This window comes from Oratosquilla oratoria, unplaced genomic scaffold (assembly GCF_046742065.1).
Source record: "Oratosquilla oratoria isolate Oo_2021 unplaced genomic scaffold, ASM4674206v1 SCAFFOLD67, whole genome shotgun sequence".
NCBI lineage: Eukaryota > Metazoa > Arthropoda > Malacostraca > Stomatopoda > Squillidae > Oratosquilla > Oratosquilla oratoria.
The window spans coordinates 583,801-594,600 of NW_027467731.1; the positions used below are offsets into that span (position 1 = coordinate 583,801).

A 10,800-nucleotide genomic window follows, 5' to 3' on the forward strand; every position below is an offset into this window, starting at 1 on the left:
CTTGGCGGCAAACTATATTGGAAATCATCAATCACACAAATGATCGAAAAAAGCTTCGAGAAACATACGCGAGTATGCCGGTGTTTTCAGATTTGGAGGATCAGTCTACGATTTGGAGTGAGACTAAGGACCTTTTTTCAAGTGATTTCCTTCATCAGTCCGGTTTGAAAGACTATAACGATGAGATTTATCTCGATGCTCTTGACGATATACAGGAACACGTTTGGAACTGTGGAGGAAAAGATATCACAGAGTATGGGCTGCCCAAGAGTAGAAACCGGGAAAAGTCGAGCAACGTCATTCGCCGGGAACGGTCGTACAACAAAGAAAAACTCTTGAAGGAAGTTAACGATAAGTTGACTATCATGAACATTAAACAGAGGCATTGTTACGATGTCATAATGTTAAGGATAAAGAACGCTAATGAGAGCATGAATAATGGGGTGTTTTTGAATGCTCCAGGTGGCACCGGTAAGTCATTTGTGCTTAACAATTTATTGGACTCTGTCCGTTCCATGGGGAAGATAGCTTTGGCTGTAGCTTCTTCTGGGATTGCTGCTACTGTTTTGCACGGTGGTAGAACAGCTCATAACATGTTCAAGATATCCCTAATGGAATACAATGAAGTGAGAACATGTGGCATCAAGAAGAATACTGATTTAGCACAGCTTATGAATATGACATCATTGATAGTCTGGGATGAAGTTGTTATGGCAAACAAGAACACTTTGGAGGCATTGGATATCACTTTGAGAGACATAACCGGTAACGACGCTTTCATGGGAGGAATAGTGTTTGTGTGTGCTGGGGACTTCAGGCAAATCTTACCTGTCATTCGAGGTGGTGGAAAGGATGACGAACTTGGGTATTGCATCAAGTCAAGTGGCTTTTGGGAAGACCTTATCAAAATCGAACTTACCGAAAATGTGAGGCTGAAAACTACAGACCAAGAAAACAAGAAATTTGCACGATCCTTATTGTTGTTGGGGCAGGGACATAGTGGCCCTACTAAACTACCAAAAAAATTCGGAATAATGACTCGGAGTCGGGAAGAATTAATTGGTCAAGTTTACGGGGGTCTCTCCGATAATGTTCTTAACGAATGTTTTTTGGAGGGTAGGGTGATAGTAAGCCCTACAAATAACGGCGTAGACGCAACCAACGACATTGTGTATGACATGTTTGAAGGAAGGGAGAAAACATTCCTAAGTATTGATAATCTGATTGAAATAGGTTCGGATATACAGACCTCTGTTTTAAATGCCATAGACACCCCTTCTATCCCTTTGCATAAATTGCGGGTTAAGGTTGGTTGCGTGGTAATGGTTATGAGAAATATTACTCCTCCCAAGTTGTGTAATGGTACGCGATTGATGGTCACCAACTTTGAAAAGAACACTATCGTTGGCAAGATTCTAGGGGGAACGTATTCAGGAGAACAGACCGTAATCCCCAGGATAACACTCGAGTCCACGGATTCAAGCGCAAGCAGTTCCCTGTCAAGTTGAGTTTTGCCATGACAGTTAACAAGTCGCAAGGGCAAACATTTGAAAAATGTGGACTTTTGCTAGATGGCACCCAGTGCTTCGAACATGCATGTTCCCGTGTTACGAGTTGGGATTCACTATACTACTATACTGGCTGGAAGAAGGTTAAAGACAATGAATGTCGAAGACTGCCTACCAACGTAGTATATAAAGAGTTATTCTTTGCCCAAGATGTGCCAGTAGAGCCCGAGCAGCAATCAAGGGTGGTGACCGAACACTCGGACGACGCAGCGATAGCAGAAGAAGAACCTGATCAGTCCATGGTAGTAATCCCTCCAATATCGGAGAAAGAGGCAATCGATATGGTACTCCCAGACTACACTTATGACAGTGAAGAAGATGAGAAACCGACAACCCCCTGAAAGTACTGTAAAAGAAGAAATAGAGGCTATGCAACGTAAACTTGGACATAAACTTGACAATATCAACGAGGCTGTAAATTACAAAGGATTACAAAGGCGGAGCATGCCGACAGGAGACCTTTTGATCCATATCTAGGTCGGATGCGAAAAAAAATCATATTAATAATAAAACAATAAAAAAAACTATAATAATGTAAATAACAAATAGAATACATAAATAAATGCATAGGTATAGTTAAATAATAAACAAACAGGTAAATAGTAAATAATGATAAATTGACATATAACTAATAATAAATGAAAATCAGACAGACAAATGATAACAAAACAAAAAGAAATAATATAAGATAAATTATAATCATTACAGCATCTTACTTAGGTATTTATCTAAATGATTCTTAAAGCTTCGAACTGAACTACATTGCACTACCTTGACAATATCAACGAGGCTGTAAATAAGTTGTTGGAGGCAAGGGGTGAGGAGCCTACTCAAGAGGGAAGATCGTTGGCACCCAAGAGGAAAAGAGAAGGTGATGAGACAGAAGATGAACATATAAAGCGTGTGAAGATAGATGATAAGGCTGATTCAGATAAATAAAGCAATCGGAATAAAAAAAAAAAAAAATGCGCGGAGCACACTGCGAGCGAAGTGAGCGACTTGCCGAAGACCAAGCACCCCTGGCTACCGTAATCCAGGTGCTTGTATACAGTATATATATATATATATATATATATATATATATATATATATATATATATATATATATATATAACACCTTCAACAGTGCCTTCCTATCTACCATGCCATAAGCTTTCTCCAAATTCATGAAGGGCCAGAATTTTTTTTTTTTCAAAGCCTTTTCACAAATCCACCTTACCACAAAAATCTGTTTTACGCAACCCGTTTCTTTCCTAAACCCACATTGTTTTTCCTCAATTACTCCCTCTGTTCCTCTCCCCATCCTCTAAATTAAAACCTTCCCATAAGCCTTCTCAACTGAATTCAACAAACTGATCCCCCTGAATTCACTACACTCACTGTTACTCCGTTTCCCTGTCCCCTTCTTTGGTCCCTTTTCACCACTCTAGTGTCGTCTCTATGGACCGACTTTCTTTTGTGCTTCTCTTTTATATTACGTCTCTTACTTTCTACTTTCTTTTCAACACTGTCTTGTTACGTATGATTAGTCAATCTCTGTTTACACTTGTAGGATCATTCAATAATCTTACTCTGTCCAGGAAAGAGATATTAAACGTAGCTTATTTTTTTTATTTTCTTCCCGAATGCTATCACACTTGGTTCTGTGATTTACACCAAGGAATCCCCCCCCCCCCGAATCGTCAATTTGATCACTAGGTCACTGACGTCATGATTTCTTTAGTCCAATGATCTTTACTTTTACACGTAATTACCTCCCCTAATGGCGTGACTTTACTCCCATAAACCAATTGAATTTTCTCTTCCTCCTCCACCCTTTCTCCAATCAGAAAGGCTGTTACAAATCCCATAAGCAATACCGCTTACTCAAGCAATCTAAAAATTAATGCTCCATTGACTTGGATGACATACTGTTACATCAGCATAAAATGAACATTATATAGCAATGAAATCAGGTCCTCGACGGCTGTTTATAAACATTTAGACAGGGAGCGAGCTTGTGCAATATCTTTACCTACGAACAATTGTTTACCAAACACCCAACTCCTGAAAATGAAATTCTCGCCACCTACCCCTTTATCTACCTCACTTGTCTAACTTTATCTACGAGCCTCTTACACTGACATTTGTCCCGTTTTCCCTTGTCCTCCGGTAATATACCCTCCCTTAGATACACATTAAACAGCCTTACTAGACAGTCCACTATTACTATACCTCCTTTTTTCAGACGCTCCGCATGACACCAATCTAATCTAGGTGCCTTATCTGCTCTCATCATTTTCAAAACTACTATTACCTCATTTTTTATACATCATTTTCTTCTCCCATCACCATGACTTTGTATTGCCTCTCGCTGCTACCACCAATCCCTCCCTACCCTCCTCCACATTCTCCCTTTTGCGTCCTTTATTTCATTTTGCTTATCTTCTTTTTCCCCTGTACCTCTCATATGCTTCCCGAGACTTATTTTGCAACCACTCCCTAAGTGTTCGTTTCTTCTCTTTATTTATTATATTCACGTCATCGTCCCACCAATCACTACCCTTCCTTCTATTTCTTCCTATCTCCCTTGTTCCACATACCATCTTTGAACACTTTGTCACTTCCTCCTTGAAACACACCCATTCGTCTTCTACATCCACCTCTACTCTCTCCTTCACCATTTCCCACACTTCTCTTAGCTTCTCGTGGTACTCCTGCTCCTTTTCCTTCTTATTTACAATATTTTCTCTGAGAACTTCTCTACCTTCCGCCTCTTTCTTCTTTCTCCCCTTATCTTACACTCTCAACTTACCTTCCACTAAAAATTATCTGATATTCTCTCAGTTTCTTCCCTAAGAACATGGGCATCCAGAACTCTTTATATCCTTCTTTTGGATGCCACTACATGGCCCATTAATGACTTATCAATCACTCTTTCACCAGCCACCTTTTCCCATGTGTACTTATACTTAGTTTTCTTCTTAAACTTTGTGTTAGCTACTATCAACTCTTTAAATACGTCTCCACCATCAACTCTCCACCATGATATTTACCTTATACCCCAAAACTTCACAACCACTCAATCTACTGGTTCAACCCTACTCTAGCATTGAGATCTACCAATATTACTATATTGACTTAACTCCGAAAACTCTCTTGAATCTATCCAAAAAGCCTCCCTTTTCTCTAAGCTCTTTTCACTACCAGGCCCATATGCGATTACAAAAACCTACATCCCCCTTCCCAGTTTCACCTTTATCCATATTAACCTTGAAGATACTTCCTGTTGCTCCAGCAGGTTCTTGCTTATCTCATCACTTGTAAACAGAGGCACCCCATCCCTCCCTGGCCCCCTCATCACTCCCAACACCCTCCCCACCACACTACCAAACTCAAAATCAAACCTCTTTTTCCACTTTGTTTTATTTAATATTGATATATCCATTTTCTCTAAAGCATACTTTCTATCTCTTCCATTTTACTTTCATTTGTACGATACCCACGTACATATAATGACCCAAATCTTATGGTTCTGGTTGGAAATCTCCTCCCAGATCTTCTTATGCCTTGACTTCTTGAAGGATAATTTTACAGAGAGCAGGATACTAGTCCCACGTCCTACTCTGTCGTATTCTTTGACTCGCATGGCTTATAATCTTGCCTTCAATCGTAGGAAAAATGATGGAAACTATCATCAGAGATGCTATCGAACATCATTTAGAAAGAACTGTTTGATGAATGATAGCCTGCATGTGTTAAGACGGAACGTTCTTGTGTGACTAACTTACTCGAATTCTACAACACAGTCATCTCGACTAGAAATTGGTTGAATGATAAAAAACACAGAGTTGTTTTAAATTGAAAAACTTCTAAATGGAAAAACGTTACGAGTGGAGTTCCTCAGGGTTCCGTTCTTGGTCTACTTCTATTCATAGCATATATAAATGATATAGACCACGGACTAAAATCTATTATCTCCAAATCTGCTGATGATACGAAATTGTGCGGAATGGCAAATGATCACTTAAATCAATTAGATATTCAAGAAAATTTAGATAAATTGTAGCAATGGTCTGAAAAGTGGCTAATGAAATTTAACACAAGCAAAGGCAAGGTTATGCACATAGGTAAAAATAACAGTAAGTACGATTACAAGTTATTTGGAAATTCGTCAACATAAGTGGATAGTGAGAAGGATCTCGGGGTAATTATCAGTAACAATCTGAAGTCATCTAAGCAGTGTATTTCAGCCTCTGAGAAAGCAAATAAGATTCTAGGACTGATTGCGCGATCTTTTGATTTCAAAACTCCATCTCTTATTAACAAGCTATATAAATCGTTAGTTTGTCCACATTTGGAATAAGCTGTTTCCGCATGGTCACCGAATCTCATTAAAGACATTGACAGATTGGAAAAAGTACAACGGCGAGGCACAAAACAGATTCCAAACATGAAAAATAAATCATACGAAAATCGACTTAAACATATGAATCTGCTTTCCCTAAAAAAAAAAAAAAAAAAAAAAACGTACACTCAGAGGTGACTTGATACAGTTCTTTAAGATTCTAAAGTGAATAGACACAAAAAATGACAAAATTTTTACACTGAATGAGAATCCGACAAGAAATAATTGTCTCAAACTGTCAGGTCTCCTGTCGGCATGCTCCGCCTTTGTAATCCTTTGTAAACACGGAGGCACAATTCTTTTCTCACCCTACCACAGGGGACAGATGTATAAAAAAAAAAAAAAAAAATATATATATATATATATATATATATATATATATATATATTCTCAAAGAAGAGGTTCAGGACAGTTTTAAGAGAGAATAGCATAACGGAGAGATAGTCGTAGTACAAATGTAGCATCATTCTTCTAAGAGTAGAGATTTTACTCTAACATAGACAAAAGGATGTGTGGCTGTAGTCCGTAGTTTTATCCATATAGCCACTAAAGTATTGGCTGCTTGCTACTGCATTTAATAGAGTACATGCAGCCAATACCCCAGAAATTGGTATAACTGTATGAATGCATGATTACTGTGTTTTAATGGCTTGACTATACCCGTAAGGCAAAAGCTGTACTTATTCCACCATGAGGTTGCACGGGTGATGAAGCAAGACTGATAGTCTAACGGCCAGTTGTCGCAACTCCTATTCTTCTTAATATCCCTCATGTTTCCTTCTCGTGCTTTCTATATGTGTATGACTTAAGAAACGCTAAACTCTGGCATGACTTCATGCAATCGATAAGATGCAGTCTAAGTAGCAAGGGCGAGAATTATATAATAACACCAAAGACTGGTAGAATAGTAACAGACAGTATTATTGGTAAAGTTATGAGACATAATCTTCGCATGGTTGAGAGACGGGAAAATGGGGAAAACGCATGTGATGAGAGCGATGAAAGCGTGTGAGGATTCTGTTCTCCCACGTCCAGCCATCTCACTTTCAATGTCACAGTTGATTAGATAGAAAACTGAAAATAAGGATTAAAAAAAGAAAGAAAAAGCTCAGCATGTCGGGCCTTACACGTTGACCCGATCTCCCTGGCGGGCCAGTGCCATGAGTCCTTCTAGAATCGTTGTCCATCTCTCAACGTGAAAGAAAATAAGGAACCTTTGACCGTGTCCCATTTTTATCAAACCTTTGTCTGACACCACGAGACCAGTAAGTAGACCACATATTGGCTTATGACAATTACTACCACGGACACTTGAACTTGACCTACTCAGTTAAGTAACAAAAAATCATTTGAGTAATAAGGAGGCCGCTATATATAGAAGTTGAATAGATATTCAATAACCAAAGAGATGTTAGTAAACTTACGGGAAATTATGGGGCTGATTCGAGTCCTTGTGATATTTCATTAAACTCCTCATTTGTAATAGAAAATTTAAGTCACATCCGATGACGTAAGTGAAACGTTCTTCGACGGCGAGGAGTCCCCTCTGGTGTCCAAACTTACATAAATGAAGACTTTGATTTCCACGAGGGTTCTCAGTATGTTTTCTCACGTATCCCATATTTCTGTTCTTTAACCTCACATATCCAGTATTGTTGTTCTTTAACCTACTGAAGATTGCTTCAATACTGAATTGAATCGTAATGCATCCACTAACTTCCATTAGTTTTTGATCCGTGGCCCCACTTGAGATAATCCGTGACTCTATAAGGATCCGCGTACCACAAGTTGAGGAGCAATGGATTTTTCTTAAATATTGTAATAATTCTGGGTTATTGGTATTATTGGGTATCTGTGAGAAAGCGCTACAAGAAGGTTCCTACAAGTAACCAATTTCTTAACCGTTCTCTTTATGCAAGCAGTCATGATTACTAATACTTGTCAACTGTGGACTTATGGTGCCTTACAAGAAAATATTCTAATTCAAAACGTCCACTTAACCTCCTCTTCTGGGATTCTGAATGTCTAGATTAGGCTTGAATATCGCACACAGTCGACATTGACACACCAAATCTTGAAACAATGTAAGTATACCGAAAGATACATTTACAGACTTCCGACATATCCAAGTCAGGTGTCTGCAATAGTTTTAGCCATTGCCATGGAACATAAGAGAGAAAGAGATAAGGAGTTTGAATGTGTTTGAAATGAAATGTCTGAGAAGTATGATAGGGGTTACTAGGCTAGATAGAGTGAGAAATGAAGAGGTGAGGAGGAGAACAGGGGTGGTAAGGGAGTTGGGAGATAGGGTTGATGAAAGAGTATTAGGATAGTTTGGACAAATGGAAAAAATGAGTGAAGAAAGATTAATAAAAAGAGGTGTAGAAGGCAGAGGTGGAAGGAGTGAATGTGATGGGGAGTCCTAGGATGAGATGGATGGATGGGGTAAAAGGGGCATTGCGAAAGAGAGGAATGTCTGTTGAGGAAAGACGGGAAAAGACAGAAGATAGGGGTGAATGGAGAAGGGTTGTGCATGGATGATGCTGTGATGCATGAGGAGGTGGGGAATGGGGGTGAGGGGGTATGTATGAGAAATAAATTGACGCAGCCCGAAGGGATTTCTCCCCGTCTTCTCTTTTTCAGCATAAGGGGACGGAGAGGGGGATCGCCGAATCAATGAAGCGGCCTTGCTGTGAATGTGCTGTGTCTTGCGACACTTCTTCTGACCCAGGGCAGTGGACGGGATGCAGGGATGACCCGTCATCCAGGAGGTGGCAAGATGTGAGGGAGGGAAGAGGGTTGAGGGGAGTGGGGTATGTAGGGGATGGAATGGGTGGGAGTAGTTTCTATGCTTTTTTCTTTTTGGCTACCTCCCGTGTAAGGTGGAAAAAAGCCTTTGGTATATGTATGTATGTATGTATGTACCACAAAACTACATTTCCCATATTCAGAAGTATTTTTGTGTGGAGTAATGAAAAATTTAGTAAAACTTTGTATTTAGCATAAATTAGAAAATAAATAGTTTGCCAATTAAAAGAAAAAAAAAAAAAATGCCAACGCGAAGCTAAGTGATCTGCCCCAAACCCCTATGACCATGTTTATTTATTATTTACTTTCTCACTCTCTCTTTTTCTTCGGTGTAAAACATATAGTCAGAGATTACAGTATTGATATACTGTACACAGTTCTTGTGATAATGATAAATGCTATAATGCCTAGCTCTCTCGTAGAGGGGGTAACGACTTAAAAGTTTGCAAAGTTATAGTAGCGATAATTTTTTTTTTACTCGTATATAGAAAGACATTAGGCACTAGCTTCAATTTTTTATTAAGTTCTCTTTCTGTGTGTGTGTGGAGGTTGGGTCACTAAGACCAAATGGACAAGAAAACGATGGCTCTCTTCATGATGAGGTCGACACTGAACTGCACCATCATTCAGGCCATGTCTTCACCCGGGGCATCGGCGCAGATGCAGGCGAGGTTGGGGCGAAGGAGGACCGTCTTGAGTCCTCTTTGCGGTCCGGCGGCCCCGAGGATCCTGCCGAAGTAACCAAGACGCTCGCAGAAGTCGACTGCAAAGTAAAAATAATTGATCAAATGTTGTCTTCTGCAAGAATGATGAGGGTCATGGAAGGCCAATTGTAAGTCAGAGCGAGAGCGGAAAACGATAGGGATGAAATTATATGTTCTTACAAAACAAGCGAGTGTATAGTTAAATGTACCAAGGCTTGGGATATAGAGACGAAAAGATGAAAGAGGGAGAAGTTGTTAGTCTAAAATTATGTCAGCTGTAATGAACAAACAAGTACAGGGAAAATATATACATAGAATTGGGTGAATGGTAAATATGAAGGACGCTAAAAAAATGAGAGGAGATGTCCTGCAAGGCAAAGAATGCTAAAAACAGAATAAGAGAAAGTGGATTAAATATAGTGCACTGAAGGTAATGAGACATTCAAGTAGAAAATCCTGAGGTGATATATTATTTTTTCCAAAGGGCAAGCAACAGGAGAATCATCTTGATAGGAAGGAGAGGAAGATACAGAGCTTGGACGTCTACGCACGAGCGGTGATATCCGGGACGTTATTGGACTGTGGGCGGTTGATGGGCCGAGGACCAGACGACGACGACGACAAAGAAGGCGCTACCTGATCGATGGTCGGCAGGAGAGCGCGCTTCGTCCACCAGTCTGATGACACCAGAGAGAGACCGTCATGGAAAAGCGTTGTTTTATGTATTTGCACACTTATAACCACTTGGATCACTATGGACCCTGTTTGACGTTTTCGGTCGAGGTGAGACCAGACAACAAAACTTACTGTTCCTTTTGGCGACCACCGTGTCACCTCCTCTTGTTCCAGGGCTCTTGACTGCCCCAACTCCTTCGTGGTGACTCAGGACAGCGTACAGGCTGATCACTAGCACAAGGATATTTGTGGCAACACTTCCTTTCATCTTTGGATAATTATGAATACAGAAGAGTAAGGAATGAGGATGGCACCTGCTGTTGGTGTTGGAGGAGCAGTGAGGGAGTGCGTGGATGTCCATCCGTCACCTGTTTTTATACAGGATAACCCCCCCCCTTTCTTGCTTCAGAATTCCTAATAATGACCGATCTCGAGGAAGCCCTCTATCTCAAGGGTCTCGGGAATTTCATTATTGGTTTTCACCTCGGAGATTTTCGAGGGGCACGTTTGTCTAACATTGGGGTTGGTGTAGAGCCAAATCACACAGGTACACGTCATAGGAATAACTGTGACCAATCAGAGGCCACTTTGGAAAACAACAGGAAGGATTTCTATTTGATATGAACGAAGTTCAAAGATAATAGCTATAGCCCTCTTC

The 10,800-nt window shown here is 40.0% G+C and overlaps 1 protein-coding gene across 1 annotated transcript; it reads right to left on the reverse strand.

Annotated features, from left to right (window-relative positions):
• Positions 1–9,271: 9,271 nt before the first annotated feature.
• On the reverse strand, positions 9,272–10,478 carry LOC143023872 (uncharacterized). Its single transcript, XM_076182529.1, has 3 exons — positions 10,275–10,478; positions 10,019–10,144; positions 9,272–9,526 (listed from the first exon to the last, which is right to left on the reverse strand). The coding sequence occupies exons 1-3, from the start codon at positions 10,408–10,410 to the stop codon at positions 9,390–9,392; spliced, it is 399 nt and encodes a 132-aa protein (XP_076038644.1). The 5' UTR covers positions 10,411–10,478; the 3' UTR covers positions 9,272–9,389.
• Positions 10,479–10,800: the final 322 nt, after the last annotated feature.

Excerpts from the sequence above, each read along its gene's own strand:
- LOC143023872 (XM_076182529.1), bottom strand. The coding sequence starts at position 10,410 with ATGAAAGGAAGTGTTGCCACAAATATCCTTGTGCTAGTGATCAGCCTG. Across the intron at positions 10,145-10,274 it reads GGTGGTCGCCAAAAGGAACA|ACTGGTGGACGAAGCGCGCT; the intron begins GTAAGTTTTGTT and ends TGGTGTCATCAG. Across the intron at positions 9,527-10,018 it reads CGTCCCGGATATCACCGCTC|TCGACTTCTGCGAGCGTCTT; the intron begins GTGCGTAGACGT and ends TTTACTTTGCAG.